Here is a 22,647-nt window from a genome sequence, read left to right as displayed (position 1 = left end):
GGAAATAGCTGAGGAACTAAATAAGTACTTTGCGTCAGTCTTCACAGTAGAAGACATGAGTAATATCCCACCAATTCCGGAGAGTCAGGGGGCAGAGTTGAATATGGTAGCCATCACAAAGGAGAAAGTGCTAGAGAAACTAAGGTCTAAAAATTGATAAATCTCCGGGCCCAGATGGACTACATCCTAGAGTTCTAAAGGAGACAGCTGAAGAAATAGTGGAGGCGTTAGTTATGATCTTTCAAAAGTCACTGGAGTCCGGGAAAGTCCCAGAGGATTGGAAAATCGCTGTTGTAACCCCCCTGTTCAAGAAGGAAACAAGGAAAAAGATGGAAAATTATAGGCCAATTAGCCTAACCTCGGTTGTTGGCAAGATTCTAGAATCCATTGTTAAGGATGAGATTTCTAAATTCTTGGAAGTGTAGGGTCAGATTAGGACAAGTCAGCATGAATTTAGTAAGGGGAGGTCGTGCTTGACAAACCTGTTAGAGTTCTTTGAAAAGACAACAAATAGGTTAGACCAAGGAGAGCCAATGGATGTTATCTATCTTGACTTCCAAAAGGCCTTTGATAAGGTGCCTCACGGGAGACTGCTGAGTAAAATAAGGGCCCATGGTATTCGAGGCAAGGTACTAACATGGATTGACGATTGGCTGTCAGGCAGAAGGCAGAGAGTTGGGATAAAAGGTTCTTTTTCGGAATGGCAACCGGTGATGAGTGGTGTCCCGCAGGGTTCAGTGTTGGGGCCACAGCTGTTCTCTTTATATATTAACGATCTAGATGACGGGACTGGGGGTATTCTGGCTAAGTTTGCCGATTATACAAAGATAGGTGGAGGGGCAGGTAGTATGGAGGAGGTGGGGAGGCTGCAGAAAGATTTAGACAGTTTAGGAGAGTGGTCCAAGAAATGGCTGATGAAATTCAACGTGGGCAAGTGCGAGGTCTTGCACTTTGGAAAAAAAGAATAGAGGCATGGACTATTTTCTAAACGGTGACAAAATTCATAATGCTGAAGTGCAAAGGGACTTGGGAGTCCTAGTCCAGGATTCTCTAAAGGTAAACTTGCAGGTTGAGTCCGTAATTAAGAAAGCAAATGCAATGTTGTCATTCATCTCAAGAGGCTTGGAATATAAAAGCAGGGATGTACTTCTGAAGCTTTATAAAGCATTAGTTAGGCCCCATTTAGAATACTGTGAGCAATTTTGGACCCCACACCTCAGGAAGGACATACTGGCACTGGAGTGGGTCCAGCGGAGATTCACACGGATGATCCCAGGAATGGTAGGCCTAACATACGATGAACGTCTGAGGATCCTGGGATTATATTCATTGGAGTTTAGGAGGTTGAGGGGAGATCTAATAGAAACTTACAAGATAATGAATGGCTTAGATAGGGTGGATGTAGGGAAGTTGTTTCCATTAGCAGTGGAGACTAGGACCCGGGGGCACAGCCTTAGAATAAAAGGGAGTCACTTGAGAACAGAGATGAGGAGAAATTTCTTCAGCCAGAGAGTGGTGGGTCTGTGGAATTCATTGCCACAGAGGGCGGTGGAGGCCGGGACGTTGAGTGTCTTTAAGACAGAAGTTGATAAATTCTTGATTTCTTGAGGAATTAAGGGCTATGGAGATAGAGCGGGTAAATGGAGTTGAAATCAGCCATGATTGAATGGCGGAGTGGACTCGATGGGCCGAATGGCCTTACTTCCGCTCCTATGTCTTATGGGATACAATCCTAACCGATTCAACCTAACCTGCATATCTTTGAACTGTGGGAGGAAACTGGAGCACCCCGAGGAAACCCACACAGACACGGGGAGTAAGTGCAAACTCCACACAGTCAGGGTGGGAATTGAACTCTGGTCCCTGGTGCTGTGAGGCAGCAGTGCTAACTACTATGCCACCCCTGTCTTGCAACCCTCAAGAAAAAAACAAATCCTTATCCCCATCTGAAATGGGTGACCCCTCACTTTGCAAGTGACCCCCTTGTTCCAGATTCTCCCACAAGAGGAAACATCCTCTCCACATCCACCCTGTCAAGACCCCTCAGCATCTTATATAGTTCAATCCAGGTTTTACCCAAAACTTTAAATCTGTATCCCGACTGCTTGTACGATCAGTGAATGGAAACAAAGTTTCTTTGTCCACCTGATCGAAACTTGGCATAATCTTGTGTCCCTGAATCAAATCTCCCCTCAACCTCCTTTGCTGGAACCATTCTGGTAAATCTCCTCTGCACCTTCTCCAAGAACCTTCACATCCTTCCTGGAGGGTGGTGACCAGAGCTTTATAAAGATTCATAGAATAGAATTAGAACCATAGAATTCCTACAGTGCAGAAGGAGGCCATTCGGCCCATCAAGTCTGCACTGATTCTCTGAAAGTGCACCCTGCCAGGCCCACACCCCTACCCTGTCCCTGTAGCCCCACTGAACCTGCACATCCCTGGACACTAAGGGGCAATTTATCAAGGCCAATCCACCTAACTTTCCCTTCTTTGGACTGTTGGAGAAAACCTGAGCACCGGGTGGAAACCCACGCAGACACGGGGAGAAAGTGCAAACTCCACACAGACAGTCACCAAGGCCAGAATTGAACCCGGGTCCCTGGCACTGTGAGGCAGCAGTGCTAATCACCATGCCACCAGAAGCATAGTTTTGGTATCAATATTTCTGCTTATGAAGCTCAAGATTGAAATTTTTTTGCCAACTATTCCCTTAACATGTCTTGTAGATATACAAAATCCCTCTTCACCTCTTTCTCCTCCCAAAGAGGCCAGTTGGGTTTTTATGACAATCCAGCAGTTTTCCTGGTCACTTTTTCCCAGTGCCGGCCCCACAAATCACCAGATTCATTCAGCTCAATTTCACAACCTGACTGTGTTTTTGTGGGTTCTCTCTCACTCCCTATTTTCTGTTTTTAAATCAGTTTCACAGGGTGTTCGAAGTGGAGGATTCCAAGTCCGAAAAATCAAACCAAGCATCACATCGGGATCTGACAGAGTCCTCAATTTATCAGATCCTGAATATCAGTGGATTTTGAACATGGAAGGAAAAAGCATCGTTCAGAGTGGGGAGAAACCATACATGATTTGTGTGTGTGGACGAGGATTCAGTCAGTCATCAGGCCTCACAAGCCACAAATGCAGTCGCACTGAGGAGAAACCGTGGAAATGTGGGGACTGTGGGAAAGGATTCACTTCCCCATCCCAGCTGGAAACTCATCAACGCAGCCACACTGGGGAGAGACCATTCACCTGCACCACGTGTGGGAAGGGATTCACTCGGTTATCCGGCCTGCAGGCACACCAGCAAGTTCACACTGACGAGAGACTGTTCAGGTGCTCTTACTGCGGGACTGGGTTCAGAAACTCATCTCACCTCACTGCACATCACCGAATTCACACTGGGGAGAAGCCATTTGTCTGTGCCAAGTGTGGCAAGGTATTCACTCAGTCATTCAACCTGCAGAAGCACCAGCGAATTCACTGTGGGGAGAGGCCATTTGCCTGCGCTCAGTGTGGGAAGGTATTCACTCAGGCATCCGCTCTGCAGAAGCACCAGCGAATTCACACTGGGGAGAGACCATTCACCTGCTCAGAGTGTGGGAAAGGATTCACTCAGTCATCCCTCCTGCTGAGACACCAGCTAGTTCACACTGATGAGAGACCTTTCCAATGTCCAGACTGCGGGAAGTGCTTTAAAAGTTCTTGGGATCTGATGAGCCATCAACGTGTTCACACTGATGAGAAACCATTCAGGTGCTCTCACTGCGGGACTGGGTTCAGACGATCATCTCAGCTCACTTTACATCAGCGAATTCACACTGGGGAGAGACTATTCACCTGCGCCAAGTGTGGGAAGGGATTCACTCAGTCATCTACTCTGTCCACACAGCAGCTAATTCACACTGGGGAGAGACCATTCACCTGCTCCGAGTGTGGGAAGGGATTCACTCAGTCATCCCACCTGCGGATTCACCAGCGATTTCACACTGGAGAGAGACCGTTCCAATGTGCAGACTGCGGGAAGTGCTATAAAAGTTCTTGGGATCTGAAGTGCCATCAACGTGTTCACACCAACGAGAGACCGTTCAGGTGCTCTCAGTGTGGGACTGGGTTCAGACGATCATCACACCTCACTGCACATCAGCGAATTCACACTGGGGAGAGGCCATTTGCCTGCTCCAAGTGTGGGAAGGGATTCACAAACTCATCCACTCTGCAAAAGCACCAGCGAGTTCACACTGGAGAGAGACCGTTCATCTGCGCCAATTGTGGGAAGGGATTCACTCGATTATTCAACTTGCAGACACACCAGCGAATTCACACTGGGGAGAGACCATTCACCTGCTCTGAGTGTGGGAAGGAATTCACTCAGTTATCCAACCTGCAGCAGCACCAACGAGGCCACAAATAACCACAGTGATTGGATTTTGCTGTTCCTCACATTCAGGTCTCATTTGGGTCTCTTTCTGCTGATAACAAACTCCAGCCCATTTACAAGGGCTAATATTCTGGCTAAAAGTCAAATAAATTAGATTTGTGTTAAATACGCAGAGTGCTGAAAAGTTTTAATATCTCTGACACAAGTTAGTTCCTTTTGAAGTACTCTCGCTCTCCCCTGTTTCTTCCATCCTCACCTCCAACAAGAAGTGTGAGGAGCTTGTGGAGCTTCTTTGTGACTGAGATTGAGTAAATCCGATCAGCTGCCTCTACTGCTTCCCTCCCTTCCACGAGCCCACCGGCCCAAACTGTCTCTAAATTTCATCCTTTCCCGAGTCCTGAACCCACATCTTTCTCTAGTTTCTCTCCCATCTCCCCTCATGCCCTCTCAGAGCTCATCTTGTCCATGTGACCCAGCTCCTGCTCCATCGACCATCAGCCAACTACCCTGTGTCCCTGGATATTGTCAACATTTCTCTCTCTTCAGGTACTGTCCTTCTGTCCTTCAAATCTGCCATCATCACCCCCTCCTCAATAAAACAAACCCTTGACCCTGCCATCCTTACAAATTACTGCCCCATCTTCAACCTCCCTCTCCTCTCCAAACTCTTTAAACATGTTGCCACCTCCCAAATCCTTGCCCATTTTTCCCAGAACTCTCATGTTTGAATCCTTCAATCAGGTCTCTGCCCTGTCACCGTGAAATACAAGAGACAAACAGAATCTTACTCGGAGAGAAGACAGACAATCCGGGAGCTTGGATGCAAGGGTGGCACGGTAGCACAGTGGGTAGCACTGTTGATTCACAGCACCAAGGACCCGGGTTCGGTTCCCGGCTTGGGTCACTGTCTGTGCGGAGTCTGCACGTTCTCCCCGTGTCTGCGAGGGTTTCCTCCGGGTGCTCCGCTTTCCTCCCACACTCCAAGGATGTGCAGGTTAGGTGGATTGACTATTCTAAATTGCCCTTTGTGTCCAAAAGGTTAGATGGGGTTACAGTGATAGGGTGGTGGTGTGGGCTTAAGTAGGATGCTCTTTCCAAGGGCCGACACAGACTCAATGGGCCGAATGGCCTCCTGCACTGTAAATTCTCTGATTCTATGAGGTGAGATTGTGCTTCCTGAGCTCCAGCCAGGTGATGTTAAACACTCAGGCAGGAAAGACAAAAATCTACAACGTGTTTAAAACAGCTGATTTATTTCACCAATATCGAGAATGTTAAACTCCAGTCCTTTCGAGGCTATTATCATCAGAAACAAACTCCAACTATCAGAGTAAAAACCTGAAAGTTCTGGTCCAGATAGAGGCCATTTGGCCCATTGTGTGAGTGCTGGCTGAAGTGGAGCTTTCAGCTTAACACCATTTTGCAGATCTCAGTCGATTGCCCTGTATGTCCCAGTCCTTCAATTGGATATCCAAGACATTTATTTTAAGAGATCAGGATTTCTGCTTCTAGGACCCTATCAGACAGCGAGTTGTGGACTCCCACCACTGAAATGATGACCTCCCAGAAGCCATAGCTTTGCCAAAAGAAGTATCCATTCTAAAGTGTAAGGTCCGTATTCAAGACAACACTACAGAAGCCAAGGAAACACCCTTGCAGACCGAGTAGCAAAGGAAGCTGCCTCCCATTGGGATTCTTCAGCAGAACCAAGACACATCTACAAATTGGGAGTGACCAATATATTACAAGGGCTACGTGAAATGCAACATGACTCTACACAAGAAGAGAAATGGTCATGGTTAGACTCGGGTATCCAGTTGTATGATGATGATACATGGAGACAAGTTCAGACTGATACACAGTTGCACCACAGGCACTGATGCCATTTCTGGCCCAACAGATCCATTCATGGGGACGTTTAGCCCCAGGACAGATGATGGCTCGATTCCAGAAAAGTTGGTGTGGCAAAGGATTCAAAAAACATGCACAATTGGTCTCAAACCACTGTGTAACATGTCAAAAGAACAACTTTGGACCTATAACATCAATGCCTCAGCTAAAAGCTCCTGCCCCTGCAGGACCATTCCAGAACATACAGGTCAATTACATCGCCCTTCCTACATGTCAAAGATACACTGACTTCCTTGTAATAGTGGATAAGTTCTCTAGATGGGTAGAGGCTGCTCCAGCCAGGAGGGCTACAGCCACCCATACATCCAAAGTCCTATGCAAAGGCTATATTCCCAGATGGGGAGTACCAGCTAGCATTGACTCAGACAATGGAACCCACTTTACAGGTGCTGTTTGCCAGATGGTGTGCAGGTTACTGAACATCGATTGGAATCTACACTGCCCTTATCATCCAGAAACATCAGGACAAGTGGAACGCATGAACCGGACTTTAAAAGAACGATTGTCCAAATACAACCAAGAAGGCAGGAATTGGATTCAAGCCTTGCCACTAGGTTTGTGCAGTATCAGAGCAACCCCAAACAGAACCACAGGCCTAAGCCCTTTTGAGGTCATCACTGGCAGACTCATGTCACTGCCAGCAACTATTGACTTAAGAAAGGCAGACTGTCATCTGATTAGTGATGTTTTACTTAGTTATTGTCAAAACTTAACAAATGCTGTCAGGTGTCGGCGGCGTGGGGCGTTCCTCCTGAGGGGGGCCACGACTCGGTGCCCGGCGATTCCGTTCACGTAAAAAAAGATTCAGTGCGAACCTTTAGGAGCCAAGTGGGAAGGCCGCTACCAGATATTACTCACAACCCAGTCAGCCGTGAAACTCCAAGGAAAGAAATCATGCATTCACGCGTCACATGTGAAGTGCGCGTACCAAAATCAGAATCTGTCAAAATATTTGCCATAATATTGATTTTCAGTTCCATGTTTGGTCCAGCAGGCCTTACCCAGGAGTTCAATGTTAACACGTTCCTTTACATGTCCTGTACCTATGCCAGAGACTTTAACGTCTCTAAATGCTGGGTGTGTTCTTCTATCCCTACCAATTCCCAAGTCGGTATCCCACGACAACCTGTTCCTTTTACTTTATCCCAAATGGCAGAATGGTACATTTTCCAAAATCCCGACTATACCCTTCCCCAATGTGGAGACACCAGAACCAAAGAAACGATAAACGATGAGGTTAAGAGATGGCGATCTACAGGCCGCCCATTAAACACTTTCAAGCGATGGTATCAACATGTCTATGATCAGAAACAGAAACCACCCCAAGTAACCTTCCCAACTGGTCATAACCACACTGGGACCATATGGTTAATCGGCTATAATCATAGAGCATGGAATGCGGGATACAGTAAATGTGAATATTATTTGGATGCGAGTGCCAGAACACCGTGCACTCATGACACAAGAAAGGTAGTGGTCTATGGACATGAAGGGAATCCCATCGACTTTAAAGGGCTACCTAATCACATCGATGGGACAAATTGTACAGAACTTTGGTCCCCACAAGTGGTTGCCCAATATTCTACCTATAATGGCACCTATTACATCTGCGGTAATACTGCATAACCTTGGCTCCCAATGAGCTAGAGAGGAGCGTGCTATTCAGGATTCATTGTCCCCTTCATCCGCCATTCCTTTCCCTTTCCCTAGCCGATGCTATAAACGCAGACTCAAAACATGGACCTCTCATCCCACAGTTTGAGAAATATCAACCTACCACTATCATCACGAGGTCTAAACGCAAGATCACAGGGGCTGCAAAATTCTTTTCTGCTCTCATCCCTGCCTATGGCGTCATCGTATTGACCGGAGAATACATTAAATTGGCCGTAGACCTAGAGAAAAAAGCCAATGACACTGCCCGAGCCCGAAGTAGCATTTCAGCCGAGATGCTCGCCATTCGAACTGTGGCTTTACAGAATCGGATGGCACTTGACTATTTGCTAGCTGAAAAAGGTGGAACCTGTGCCCTGATTGGTGCAGAGTGTTGCACCTACATCCCAGTTATTCAGAAGAAATCAAAAGCTTGTCAGCACATATGCAAGAAGAAGTTAGGAAACTTTACCAACCCTCTGACACCACTCTTTGGGGATGGTTCTCTGGATGGGTGGATGGCACAGGAATTTCTATCATTCAGGGACTTCTCTGATTTTTCATATTTGTGCTTGTCATTTACGTAGTGATCTTGCCGATCAGATGCATTAGCCAATGTATGGCTACCTATAATGCTCCAACAATCAAAGTGGTTCATAGTGGTCCAACTGCACTACCAGCCCATGACATTGAACAAGGCTCCTACTATTGAACTTTTATGACTGCATTATTGCATTATTACCCAAATATTACTCCATTCATATAATCAATTTCCATTATTACTGAATCGTTATGGTACTGTATAATTATTTTTTTGAATAAAATGCTTCCAAATTGCTTGTATCGCTTGCAAAGCTTTGCCCGTTCCAGTGTTGAAGGCTGTTCACAAACAAGTGAACGATTACAGACAATGTGAATGCGTTCCTCCCCACGCTTACTTCTATCTTGTCACATTTCTTCCTTAATTTCTATTCATTATTTTGATTCATCTTATTAATCTTTAGAAGAATCAAAAGGGAGGACTGATAGAAATTGGCTTGTCTAGTTAGCTATAGATGATAAAGGTAAAAGGTTTAAATGAGAACACATTAAGCATAATTTGAGTGCAACAAAGCTGGAAACCCATTAAGGGTTCATCCAGAAAATCCACTTTAGTTTTCTTTCATTCAACCTATATTTTAACATTTGCAAATTGTTGAGCCAAACAAGGTCAGTGACGCCAAATAGCTAAAAGACCCCATTGTATGCTGCTGCTTTTCCAGCACAGGCAGTCTCGTTTCCATGGTAATAGACAGTCAAAGGTCATAATGCCCTGAAGGCTGTGTTTTTTCTAAGTAATGTTGAGATGCAGGTGTCGATAATTTGGAAAATTGGCAAGTGATTGAATGGGAAAATTACACCAACATATTCAAAAACCTATATCTCTTAAATTGATGGACAGACACTTTGGCTGAATTGAGAAAATTCGAAATAGTTAAAGCCAATCAGCAGTAAAAAGAAGGCCAGACTTTGAGATAACAATTCTCTTAAGAATCACTTACCGGAATGGAAAAGTGCTTCTGTTGCTCTGTTCTGTTTCTCTTCTTGCTCACTCCATCTATATTTCTGAAACCTTTGCTGCTCGCTTTGCTAATCAAAATTACCCAGTTACTTTATCTGGTGTATTATGATTTGAAAGAAAACTCAACTTCTGTATTCGTGAAAGACAATTAATCTGACTAGCTTGCTGCAGGGCTAGTTGTTAATTCTTTCTAAATTTTGTATTAAAAACAAGTTTCCCAGTGGCACAGCTGACAAATAAAGTTCAACTGGACTTTGCCAACAAGCACAGACTTGACATCTGTTATTTGGGAACTGAGAAGGAATAACACATATCCAGGGTTCCGAATAGACATAGAGATCCATTAACCCCCTTCCACTCCCAATCCTCTGCTAATTATTTTAAATCTAAACCCCTTGGTTATTGATCTATTCATGAAATAGATCCTTCTTATCCATTCAATCCAGGCCCCTCATAATGTTAAACACCTCAGTTAATCTCTCCTCAGTGTTCTCTGTTCCACAGAAAACCACCTCGGCCCCTCCAATCTTTCCTCATTGTTAAAATTCTCCATTTGTGTCAACATCCTCGTCAATCTGCATCCTCACTGTATGAATACATCCTTCCTGTAATGTGGTGACCAGAACTGTACTCAGTAATGCAGCTGTGGTTTAACTAGTGTTTTGGACTGTTCCAGTATAACCTCCCTGATCTTATAATAAAAACAGAAAATGCTGGAAATACTCAGCAGCTTTGGCAGCATCTGTGGAGAGAGGGGTTTCAGGTCTTTCCTCCAATAGAAATTGCTGGGAATATTCCCTGCTCCAGTACTCTGTGTCCCCGTGAATAACAAAGTATCCTCTCTGCCTCTACAATCACCATGTCTACCTCTCCTGTCACCTTCGGGGATCTGTGGACATGCATTCTATCGCCCCTCTGTCCCGCTACAGATCATACCATTCATATTCTTTCCCTTTGCCGTGTTTGTCCTCCCCAAATGTATTTATTACCCCGCGCTTCTCTGGATTGACCTCAGTTTGCTACTTTTCTGGCCCGCTGATCAGTCTATTTGATGTCTTCCTGCAGCCATTGCAGCCTTGGTTCAAACATGGACAAAAGCGCTGAATGCCGGAGGTGAGAGTGACTGTCCTTGACATCAAGGCAGCACTTGACCGAGTATGGCATCAAGGAGCCCCAGCTAATCTGGAGTCAATGGGAATCAGGGTGAAAACTCTCCGCTGGTTGGAGTCGTACCTGGCACAAAGGAAGATGGTTGTGGTGGTTGGAGGCCAACCATTTCAGCTCCAGGACATCACTGCAGGAGTTCCTCAGGGCAGTGTCCTCGGCCCAACCATCCTCAGCTGCTTCATCAACGATCTGCCTTCATCATGGGGATGTTTGTGGATGACTGCACAATGTTCAGCACCATTTGCGACTCCTTAGATAATGAAGCAGCTCTTGTCCAAATGCAGCAAGACCTGGACAATATCCAGGCTTGTACTGATAAGTGGCAAGTTACATTCATGCCACACAAGTGTCAGGCAATGATCATCTCCTACAAGAGAGGATCTAACCATCGCCCCTTGACATTCAATGACAGTACCATCGCTGAATCCCTTACAATCAACATCCACTGGTCAAAATCTGAACTGGACGTGCCACAGTAATACTGCGGCTGCCAGGGCAGGTCAAAGATGAGGAATCCTCCGAAGGGTAACTCATCTCTTGACCCCCCCCCCAGCCTGTCCACCATCTGCAATGCACGAGTCAGGAGTGTAATGGAATATTCTCCACTTGCCTGGATGAGTGCAGCTCCAACAACACTCAAGAAGCTCAACAGCATCCAGGACAAAGCCCGCTTGATTGCTCCCCCTTCCACAAACATTCAAACCATCCATCACCGACGAACAGTGGCAGCCGTGTGTACCATCTACAAGATGCACTGCAGTAACTCACCAATGTTCTTTAGTCAGCACCTTCCAAACCCATGACCATCTAGATGGCCACGAGCAGCAGATCATGGGAACCCCATCACCTGGAGGCTCCCCTCCAAGTCACTCACCACCCTGACTGGCAAATATGTCATTGTTTCTTCCTGTCGCTGGGAGAACATCCTGGAACGCACTCCCTAGCAGCACAGTGGGTGGACTGAATGTCTGCAGCGGTTCAAGAAGAAAACTCCCCACCACGTTCTGAAGGGCATCGAGGGATGGGCAATAAATGCTGGCCTAACCAGTGAAGCCCACATTCCATAAATGAATAATAAAAGTCTGCAGCTTTCTTTCTCACTGTCAAAAAGAGGACCGTAAATGACTTAATGCTGTCCCCATGTTAAAGTCTAAAGCATTGATATAGAACTCAAGAACCATGGAATCATGACCTGAGAAATCTAGAATCGCACTGGAAATACTCCACCAATCACAAACATACCCCTCGACCACTGCCCTTTGCTTCCTGCTGCTCCAGTTGATGTCACTTCCTGCACTTGTGATTGTTCTGGACATGAGAAGTATCCTGGTTTTCCCACGTGGAGCAGGACTGGAATCCCAGGCCAGGTCTTTAGTTATTTGATTAGTTGACTTAAGCAAAATAAATTTAAGATTAAAATAAATAAAGATTCATCAGCTTCTCACCAATCAGTTTCTTCCATTGAGCTGAAGTCACCTTTTACCGAGAATTAACTGAAATGTTTTTGATAATTGTTTTATTTAAATAAATTTAAAATACCCAATTCTTTTTTTCCCAATTAATGGACAATTTAGCATGCCCAATTCACCTACCCTGCACATCTTTAGGTTGTGGGGGTAAGACACACGCAGACACAGGGAGAATGTGCAAACTCCACATGGACAGCGATCCGGGGCCGAAACCAGGTCCTCGGCGCCGTCAGGCAGCAGTGCTAACCAGTATGCCATTGCACCATCCGTTTTTGTTAGTTGTTAATATCTAAACCTCTCAAATGATTAATTGACTGAGAAATTCAGACATCTTTACTCCTACAATGTCAACTTCATCTTTATCCCCTGGATTTGATGAATGGACCACGATTCTATGAATGATGATCAGATTGATTTCAGTTTTGTGATGACTAATGAATTGTCTCACTTTACAATTGATGAATGCAGTGACCAGGATGTGTTCTCCACAGGACTGGGATGCCCTGTCATTGCCTTTATTTATTTCATAATTAACTGACTGAAGCAACAATAAGCTGGAGGTTAAAATAAATAAAGATTCATCAGCCACTCACCAATCAGATCGTTCCATTTGCCTGAAGTCACGTTATTTTTATCAGGAATTAACTGAAATGATTTTCTTCATTCTTGTTACCGAAACAGCTCGGATTTTAACTTCCTGAAGAATTCAGATTTTTTCACTGTTACAATCGCTTGTCATTCAGCTTCAACTTTATCCTCACGATTTGATCAACAGAACACTGACTGCAATTATATAAATGATCAAATTGACTTCAGGTTTATACTAATTAATGAATCATGACTTACAGTTCATTAACACAGTGACCAGAACGCTTCTTGCATCATCTCCTTGCTCTTATATTCCAGGCCTCATCCAAGAAAAGATTCTTGGCTGCCTGATCGATCTCTCCAGCTACCTGTGGATAGGGACTCCAATGCCTCTCTGTTGCTCTACGTTCTCAGTATCATTCTATTTATAGTTCATTTCCTTGTCTTGTTTTCCCTCTGAAATTCATTGTCTCTCACTGTTTGTAGCACAGTGGTTAACACTGTTCACAGCGTCAGGGTCCTAGGTTTGATTCCCAGCTTCGGTCACTGGTCTGTGCGGAGTCTGCACATTCTCTCCATGCCTGCCTGGGTTTCCTCCGTGTTCTACTCCCACAATTCCTGAAAGACATGCTTTTTAGGTGAATTGGACATGCTGAACTCTCCATCTGTGTACCTGAACAGGCGCCGGAATGTGGCGACTAGGGGGTTTTCACAGTCACTTCATTGCAGTGTTAATGTATGCCTACTTATGACAATAATAAAGATTATTATTAAATTGAATTCCGGGTTGGCAGGGTGGTGCAGTGGTTAGCACTGCTGTCTCATGGCGCTGAGGTCCCAGGTTTGATGCTAGCCCTGGGTCACTGTCCATGTGGAGTTCGCACGTTCTCCCCACGTCTGCGTGGGTCTCACCCCAAGTTAAAAGATGTGCAGGGTAGGTGGATTGGCCACGCTAAATTGCCGCTTAATTGGAAAAAAATTGGATGCTCTAAAAAAAAAAATTTAACGATTGAATTCCATTTGTAATTGTTCTACCCATGTGACCAGTCCATTGATATCTTCCTGCTGTCCACGGCTTTCTCCCTAAATGTCAACCATACATACAATTGTTGTACCAGAAAACTGTGAAGCCCCACTGGAAACAGGCATCCAGACATCATTCAATCCTGGATGTGATTCACAGCAGGAATAACAGCAGAATCCATCCCCTGTTGTCGCCTGTGAACTTGCTGATGTCTGAGCAGGTTGTTTGACTGAGCGAATCCCCTCCCACACACACAGCAGGTGTACGGCCTCTCCCCACTGTGAACTCGCTGGTGCTTCAGCAGATTCCATTTACTTTTAAATCCTTTCTCGCAATCAGAGCATTTGAAAGGTCTCTGATCAATATGATAAGTTGGTGTGTAGTCAGGTGGGATGACTGAGTGAATTTCTTGTCACACACGGGGCAAGTGTACGGTCTCTGTCCAGTGTGAACTCGCTGGAGTACCAGAAGGTCGGATGAATCAATGAATTGCTGCCTACACACACGGCAGGAGAACAGTCTCTCCCCAGTGTGAACTCGGTGTCTCAGAAGGTGGGCTAATCGGGTGAATCCCTTCCCACAATCGGAACAGGTGAATGGCCTCCCTCTGGTGTGAATGCGTTGGTGTTTCAGAAGATCCCTTATACTTTTAAATGTTTTCACACATTCAGAACAATTAAAAGGTCTCTGATCAGTGTGAACAAATTGGTGTGTCTGGAGGTTCGATCCACAAGTGAATCTCTTCCCACACATGGAGCAGGTGAACGGCCTCTCCTCAGTGTGAGTGCGTTGATGTATCAATAAATAATTTTTACTTTTAAAGCTCTTCTCAAACTCAGAACAATTAAAAGATCTCTGATCAGTGTGAACACGTTGGTGTGTCCGGAGGCTCGATGACTGAGTGAATCCTTTCCCACACACGGAGCAGGTAAATGGCCTCTCTCCAGTGTGAGTGCGTTGATGTAACAGTAAATTATTTCTGCTTTTAAAGTTCTTTTCACAGTCAGCACATTTAAATGGTCTCTGGTCAGAGTGGACCTGGTGGTGAGTTTGGAGTTTTGATAAAATATTAAATCCCTTTCCACATTCCAGACAGGTGAAAGGCCTCTCACCACTGTAAACATGCTGGTGTATGATGAGGTATGATGACCGAGTGAATCCCTTCCCACACGTGGAGCAGGTGAATGGCCTTTCCCCAGTGTGACTACGTTCATGGGTTTCCAATTCAGACGGGTAATTGAATCCCATCCCACAGTCCCCACATTTCCACGGTTTCTCCATGGGTATCAACAGGTTTATCAGATGTAGGTAAGATGCAGATTTGAGGTCACTATCAGATCAGCCGTGATGTTATTAAATGCTGGAACAGGCTCACGGGGCTGAATGTCCAATTGCTGCTTCATGATTCCTGTTGTGCGAATGTCCTTTTGTCTCTTCAGCTTGGATTCAGTTTGTTGTGGGCAAATTCTCCACTTCTAACCCTTAGTAAAAGGTCATCAATGTCAGTCCAGGATAGAAATTCTCAAAGAGACAATTCTAGTTTCTCTGGAACATTTTTTCCTCTCTTGTTCCCCCAAAGCTGTCAATCCCCGTCCCACACACTCTCCCTCCGTCCTTCCTGGGCTGAAATCCAAACCCATCTCCCCATCTGCACCATTTCTTTCCTCCACTCCAAGTTTTCTCCCTCCCTCTCCTCTGCCTGGGATCAGTTCTCCAGCTCCTGTCTGCAGTCTGACAATAAAACCAATGGGTCTTATTGGGGGTTTGGGGCCTCCAGCGGGTGTTTGTGAATCCTCCCCGCCCATCTGCCAGTTTCCTTCCTTGCCAGAGATCAGAGTCCTCATTGATTTAAGTGCAAAGTGTAAGCTCTCATTTCTTGTGCCCCTCCCCCATCCTCTGATGTGAACCATCCTCCAGTGTCTGAAGCAGGATGGTGCCAGTTAACCTGGGCTTGTTCCCGGGAGGGGGGGAGAAGCTCCGCAGCTGCAAACCAGGGAGCTGATAATGATTGTGAAGGGTTTGCTCCAGCTCACAGTGCCCGGGGACTGATTGACGGCAGGTTCGGAGCTACAGGAAGAGGGGGCGTAGCTGGAGGACCGAACTAGAGCAGGTGGTCCTCCAACCAATCAGAGTGAATGGGAGGCGGGGTAGAGCCTCATGCGGCGCTTAATCGGGGCCTTTCTGGGATAAAAGCAACTTCCGCCGGAGCAACTTTTGCCGTCAAATGTCATCCCTCCCTCCCGACTTACCCGGTGGTATCTGACCGTTTGAAAATTTCCAAACGATCGCCTGAACCGGAGTTACTCTCTTTTTTTAAAAAATATGTTTGTATTAAGAATTTTTCAACAATATTTTCCACCTTACAAACAAACCCCCGCCCGCCCCCCCCCACCGTAACAAAAAAAAGAAAGAGAACTCGCGTGGCAAGACATGAACATGGCAAGTCAATAAGATACAGAACTTTGTACATTGGATTCATCCCGTACATGTCAGTTTCCGGATTACTCATGTGTTTTCTTGCTCAAATGCCCCCCAAAGAAACCCCCCCTCCCCCCCCACCCCCACCCCACCCCACGAACGATGACCCCCCACCCCTCCCCCCCCCCGGGTTGCTGCTGCTGCTGTCCGACGTTCATCTAATGCTCTGCGAGATGGTCTAGGAATGGTTGCCACCGCCTGTAGAACTCCTGCGCAGACCCTCTCAAGGCAAACTTTATCCTCTCCAACTTGATAAACCCAGCCATATCATTTATCCAGGCCTCCACGCTGGGGGGCTTCGCCTCCTTCCACATTACAAACAACAAAGAGCAAAGAAATGTACAGCACAGGAAAAGGCCCTTCGGCCCTCCAAGCCCGTGCCGACCATGCTGCCCGACTAAACTACCATCTTCTACACTTCCTGGGTCCGTATCCCTCTATTCCCATCCTATTCATGTATTTGTCAAGATGCCCCTTAAATGTCACTATCGTCCCTGCTTCCACCACTTCCTCCGGTAGCGAGTTCCAGGCACCCACTACCCTCTGCGTAAAAAATTGCCTCGTACATCTACTCTAAACCTTGCCCCTCTCACCTTAAACCAATGCCCCCTAGTAATTGACCCCTCTACCCCGGGGAAAAGCCTCTGACTATCCACTCTGTCTATGCCCCTCATAATTTTGTAGACCTTTATCAAGTCGCCCCTCAACCTCCTTCGTTCCAGTGAGAACAAACCGAGTTTATTCAACCGCTCCTCATAGCTAATGCCCTCCATACCAGGCAACATTCTGGTAAATCTCTTCTGCACCCTCTCTAAAGCCTCCACATCCTTCTGGTAGTGTGGCGACCAGAATTGAACACTATACTCCAAGTGTGGCCTAACTAAGGTTCTATACAGCTGCAACATGACTTGCCAATTCTTATACTCAATGCCCCGGCCAATGAAGGCAAGCATGCCGTATGCCTTCTTGACTACCTTCTCCACCTGTGTTGCCCCTTTCAGTGACCTATGGACCTGTACTCCTAGATCTCTTTGACTTTCAATACTCTTGAGGGTTCTACCATTCACTGTATATTCCCTACCTGCATTAGACCTTCCAAAATGCATTACCTCACATTTGTCCGGATTAAACTCCATCTGCCATCTCTCCGCCCAAGTCTCCAAACAATCTAAATCCTGCTGTATCCTCTGACAGTCCTCATCGCTATCCGCAATTCCACCAACCTTTGTGTCGTCTGCAAACTTACTAATCAGACCAGTTAGATTTTCCTCCAAATCATTTATATATACTACAAACAGCAAAGGTCCCAGCACTGATCCCTGTGGAACACCACTGGTCACAGCCCTCCAATTAGAAAAGCATCCTTCCATTGCTACACTCTGCCTTCTATGACCGAGCCAGTTCTGTATCCACCTTGCCAGCTCACCCCTGATCCCGTGTGACTTCACCTTTTGTGCTAGTCTACCATGAGGGACCTTGTCAAAGGCCTTACTGAAGTCCATATAGACAACATCCACTGCCCTACCTGCATCAATCATCTTTGTGACCGCCTCGAAAAACTATCAAGTTAGTGAGACACAACCTCCCCTTCACAAAATCATGCTGCCTCTCACTAATACGTCCATTTGCTTCCAAATGGGAGTAGATCCTGTCTCGAAGAATTCTCTCCAGTAATTTCCCTACCACTGAAGTAAGGCTCACCAGCCTGTAGTTCCCTGGATTATCCTTGCTACCCTTCTTAAACAGAGGAACAATATTGGCTATTCTCCAGTCCTCCGGGACATCCCCTGAAGACAGTGAGGATCCAAAGATTTCTGTCAAGGCCTCAGCAATTTCCTCTCCAGCCTCCTTCAGTATTCTGGGGTAGATCCCATCAGGCCCTGGGGACTTATCTACCTTAATATTTTTTAAGATACCCAACACCTCGTCTTTTTGGATCTCAATGTGACCCAGGCTATCTACACACCCTTCTCCAAACTCAACATCTACCAATTTCTTCTCTTTGGTGAATACTGATGCAAAGTATTCATTTAGTACCTCACCCATTTCCTCTGGCTCCACACATAGATTCCCTTGCCTATCCTTCAGTGGGCCAACCCTTTCCCTGGCTACCCTCTTGCTTTTTATGTACGTGTAAAAAGCCTTGGGATTTTCCTTAACCCTATTTGCCAATGACTTTTCATGACCCCTTCTAGCCCTCCTGACTCCTTGCTTCAGTTCCTTCCTACTTTCCTTATATTCCACACAGGCTTCGTCTTTTCCCAGCCTTTTAGCCCTGACAAATGCCTCCTTTTTCTTTTTGACGAGGCCTACAATATCTCTCATTATCCAAGGTTCCCGAAAATTGCCGTATTTATCCTTCTTCCTCACAGGAACATGCCGGTCCTGAATTCCTTTCAACTGACACTTGAAAGCCTCCCACATGTCAGATGTTGATTTGCCCTCAAACATCCGCCCCCAATCTATGTTCTTCAGTTCCCGCCTAATATTGTTAAAATTAGCCTTCCCCCAATTTAGCACATTCATCCTAGGACCACTCTTATCCTTGTCCACCAGCACTTTAAAACTTACTGAATTGTGGCCACTGTTCCCGAAATGCTCCCCTACTGAAACATCTACCACCTGGCCGGGCTCATTCTCCAATACCAGGTCCAGTACCGCCCCTTCCCTCGTTGGACTGTCCACATATTGTTTTAAGAAGCCCTCCTGGATTAGCAAGATCCTTCGCCAGTCTACTAGGGACGCAAAGGCCAGAATGCCAGCCTCTTTCGCCTCCTGCACTCCCGGCTCGTCCACTACTCCAAATAGTGCTAACCACCAGCTTGGCTTTACCCGGACTTTCACCACTTTAGATACTGTTCCCGCAACTCCCGTCCAGAACCCCTCCAGTGCCGGGCATGACCAAAACATATGGACATGGTTCGCCGGACTTCCTGAGCACCTCCCACATCTGTCCTCCACCCCAAAGAACCTACTCAGCCTCGTCCCCGTCATATGCGCTCGATGAACCACCTTAAAATGTATCAGGCTAAGCCTGGCACACGAGGAAGAGGAATTAACCCTACTTAGGGCATCAGCCCACAGCCCCTCCTCAATCTCCTCCCCCAACTCCTCCTCCCATTTTCCCTTCAGCTCCTCTACCAAAGCCTCCCCTCTTCTTTCATCTCCTGGTATATCGCCGACACCTTGACCTCTCCAAACTATACGCCCGATATCACCCTATCTTGAACCCCCTGTGCCGGGAGTAGCGGAAATTCCCTCACCTGCCGCCTCACAAACGCCCTCACCTGCATGTACCTGAAAGTGTTTCCCGGCGGTAGCCCAAACGTCTCCTCCAGCGCCCCTAAGCTCGCAAACGTCCCGTCAATGAACAGGTCCCCCAATCTTCTGATCGGAGTTACTCTCAATACTCCGCATGCTCCAGCTCACCATGCCCCGGGGAGTGATTGACAGCATCTCCAGACCAATAGGAAGAGGGGACGGGACTGGAGGACCGAGCTGATCCTCCAACCAATCGGAGTGAATGAGGGGCGGAGCTGATCCCGGATCTCCCTCATTGGCTGAAACTCTGCATCATTTTGAAAACTGATTTGTCTCAAACTCCAGGAGAAAACTGGACCTTTCTGTTTGTGGCTTTAAACAGATGAGAGGAAATGATGGGATCTGGAAAGTGTCATGATATCCATATTAACATATCATGGTGCAAACACACACACACTGATGGACAGGTCGACGGACCAATCAACACACACGCAACATCACAGCCAATCACCAGTGAGAGCACACACACTATAAAACAGGGAACACCACAGTTCCCGCTCATTCCACCAGGAGATAGCTCAGAGCACAGAGCTCACAGCGTGACACTCAGACATACACCATGTGCTGAGTGCCTCTCTAAGTTAGTGCTAGGGCTGGGTCGACAAGTTAACTGGTGAAGTACGAACCACAGCCAGAAGTTAACAGTTGTTATTATAATAAAACAAAGTTGTACCATCTACAACCGTGTTGGTTCGTTTGTACATCGGAACACCCAACACAACATGATACCAGGCTTGGAAACTTGCCAGCAACTGTGAGACCTACCTGCACATCTTCAGAGATCTGCCATCCTGCGCCATGGACACCATCAGCCCAGAGCAGCCGGTCCAAATCGCAGGAAATCTCGGTGTCAACTGGAAGCTGTTTAAACAGCGCTTCCAGCTCTTCCTAGTAGTCACAGACAGGAAGACTGCATCGGACACCAGGAAGATCGCCCTCCTCCTCTCCACGGCAGGGCAACACGCCATCCACATCTACAACTCCCTGGCATTCGCGGAAGGCGAGGACAAGACCAAGTACAAGACAGTCCTTCTAAAACATGAGCAACACTTCAGCGTCGAAGTGAATGAGAGCTTCGAGAGGTACCTCTTCCAGCAGCGCCTGCAGGGTAAGGATGAGCCTTTTCAATCCTTTTTGACACACCTCCGTATCCTCGCGCAGTCCTGCGGCTATGAGGCCACCTCCGATTCCATGATTCAGGACCAGACAGTTTTTGGGGTCACCTTGGACACCCTACGACAGCAGCTCCTTAAAATAAACAGCCTCACCCTAGCCACCGCCATCGAAACCTGCATCCTCCACAAAAACGCGACCAGCCGGTACTCCCAATTCCAGGCGGCCGAATCGGCACGGCAGGGGTCCTACGAGGCCGAGCGGGTCCAGTTGATCGAGTACCTCCCGGCCCGCGGCCCGGACGAGGGTGGCCATTTTGCGCCCTTTCCGAGGCCTCCCGCGCTTGTACGCGCCAAAAGAGGGGACGTCGGCGCAGAAGGACGTGATGCGCAGGCGCGCTCTACGCAGGACCGGACTGCGCATGCGTGGTGGTGCAATGAACGCCATTATTTCACGACGTGCGGCAACTAGGGATCCGCACACTTAAAGTGGCAATGTCCAGCCAAAACTCGACAATGCCTCCGCTGTGGCCAGATGGGCCACTACGCTGCCTGCTGTCCAGCAGCTCAACCTGCCAATGCTCCGCAATTCCACCAGCCTCACAGGAACGTGCGGGCCAGTCAGCCTCCATACACCGAGTCATACCCTGACGACGTACAGACCGGTGATACCGACGACCGGGAACCCTTCCGCGTTGCGGTAATAGACAGAAATCAGATGTCCCCAAGTAGGACCCACCAGCCGATGCCAGTGCACAGCGTTAATCCGGGCGATGAATGGTGTGCCACCCTAACGGTCAACCGATCACCAATCACATTCCGTTTAGACACTGGTGCCTCCGCCAATCTCTGTGCATGGTCAGCCTTCTACACCTTGAAGGTCAAACTACCGATTTGGCCATCCCGCTGCCAGTTGGTCGATTACAACGGTAATGTTATCCCGACCATGGAGTCTTGCCAGCTCGAGGTTGCACACAATTCATACACAGCCACACTGTCTTTTGAGATAGTTGGATCCTCGAAGGACTCTCTGCTAGGCTCACAGGCATGCAAGATCCTCCACCTCGTTCAGTGGGTACACACTCTGTCTCCAGAAAGCATGTCTGATTTCCCGGATGCAGAGTTTAGGGCACAGCTCCACTCACTCCTCGCCCACAACCAGCAGGTTTTCGAGGGCATGGGCACACTGCCCTACACTTACAGAATACGGCTCAAACCAGACGCCACCCCGGTCATTCACGCACCTCGTAGAGTCCCAGCACCACTCAAGGACCGCCTCAAGCAGCAGCTGCAGGATCTGCAGGGCCAAGGAGTGCTTTCCCGGGTGCGGGAGCCTACGCCATGGGTCAGCTCCATGGTGTTCGTAAAAAAGCCCTCTGGCGAACTCTGTATCTGCATCGACCCGAAAGACCTGAATAATAACATCATGAGGGAACACTACCCCATACCCAAACGGGAAGAAATCACGAGCAAAATGGCCCGGGCTAAACTTTTTACCAAGCTTGATGCCTCAAAGGGCTTTTGGCAGATTCAGCTGGATCAGTCCAGCAGGAAGCTGTGTACTTTCAACACTCCCTTTGGCAGATACTGCTACAATAGGATGCTGTTTGGCATCATCTCGGCATCCGAGGTGTTTCATCGAATCATGGAACAGATGATGGAGGGCATCGAAGGGGTGCGCTTCTATGTTGACAACGTCATCATCTGGTCTACCACACCACAGGAGCACATCAGTCGTCTCCAGTGTGTCTTTGCTCGGATACGAGAACACGGCCTGCGCCTCAACCGAGCCAAGTATTCTTTTGGCCAAACTGAGCTAAAGTTTCTGGGGGAACCACATATCCCGGTCAGGGGTGCTTCCGGATGCAGACAAAGTGACAGCTATTGCAGCCGGCAGACAAGAAGGCAGTGCTACGCTTTCTCGGGATGGTCAACTTCCTGGGGAAGTTTATTCCCAACCTTGCCTCCCACACAACGGCTCT

The 22,647-nt window shown here is 47.3% G+C and overlaps 3 protein-coding genes across 5 annotated transcripts in view; 1 reads left to right on the top strand and 2 right to left on the bottom strand.

Annotated features, from left to right (window-relative positions):
- LOC140421474 (uncharacterized) overlaps positions 1-22,647 on the top strand; it is a 366,287-nt gene that overhangs the window by 5,347 nt on the left and 338,293 nt on the right. Inside the window, exon 2 of one of the 2 annotated variants that reach the window (XM_072506198.1) lies at positions 2,925-9,770. The exons of the other annotated variant lie outside the window; for it this stretch is intronic. Within the exon in view, the coding sequence (XP_072362299.1) occupies positions 2,925-4,414 (1,490 nt within the window). The 3' untranslated portion in view covers positions 4,415-9,770. Of the gene's footprint in view, positions 1-2,924; positions 9,771-22,647 lie in introns of those variants that run through there. 2 annotated transcript variants of the gene reach the window in all.
- The window catches only part of LOC140421475 (uncharacterized), an 856,937-nt gene that overhangs the window by 592,121 nt on the left and 242,169 nt on the right, over positions 1-22,647 (bottom strand). The window lies entirely within an intron of this gene.
- LOC140421357 (uncharacterized) overlaps positions 12,441-22,647 on the bottom strand; it is a 40,684-nt gene continuing 30,477 nt past the window's right edge. The window contains exon 5 of the mRNA XM_072506025.1: positions 12,441-12,680. Coding sequence (XP_072362126.1) covers positions 12,441-12,680 — 240 coding nt within the window. The remainder of the gene's footprint in view (positions 12,681-22,647) is intronic.

Source organism: Scyliorhinus torazame, chromosome 5 (assembly GCF_047496885.1).
Source record: "Scyliorhinus torazame isolate Kashiwa2021f chromosome 5, sScyTor2.1, whole genome shotgun sequence".
Classification (NCBI taxonomy): Eukaryota; Metazoa; Chordata; class Chondrichthyes; order Carcharhiniformes; family Scyliorhinidae; genus Scyliorhinus; species Scyliorhinus torazame.
Note: the sequence above shows the minus strand (reverse complement) of the source record. Positions and strands in the feature narration are given on the sequence as shown.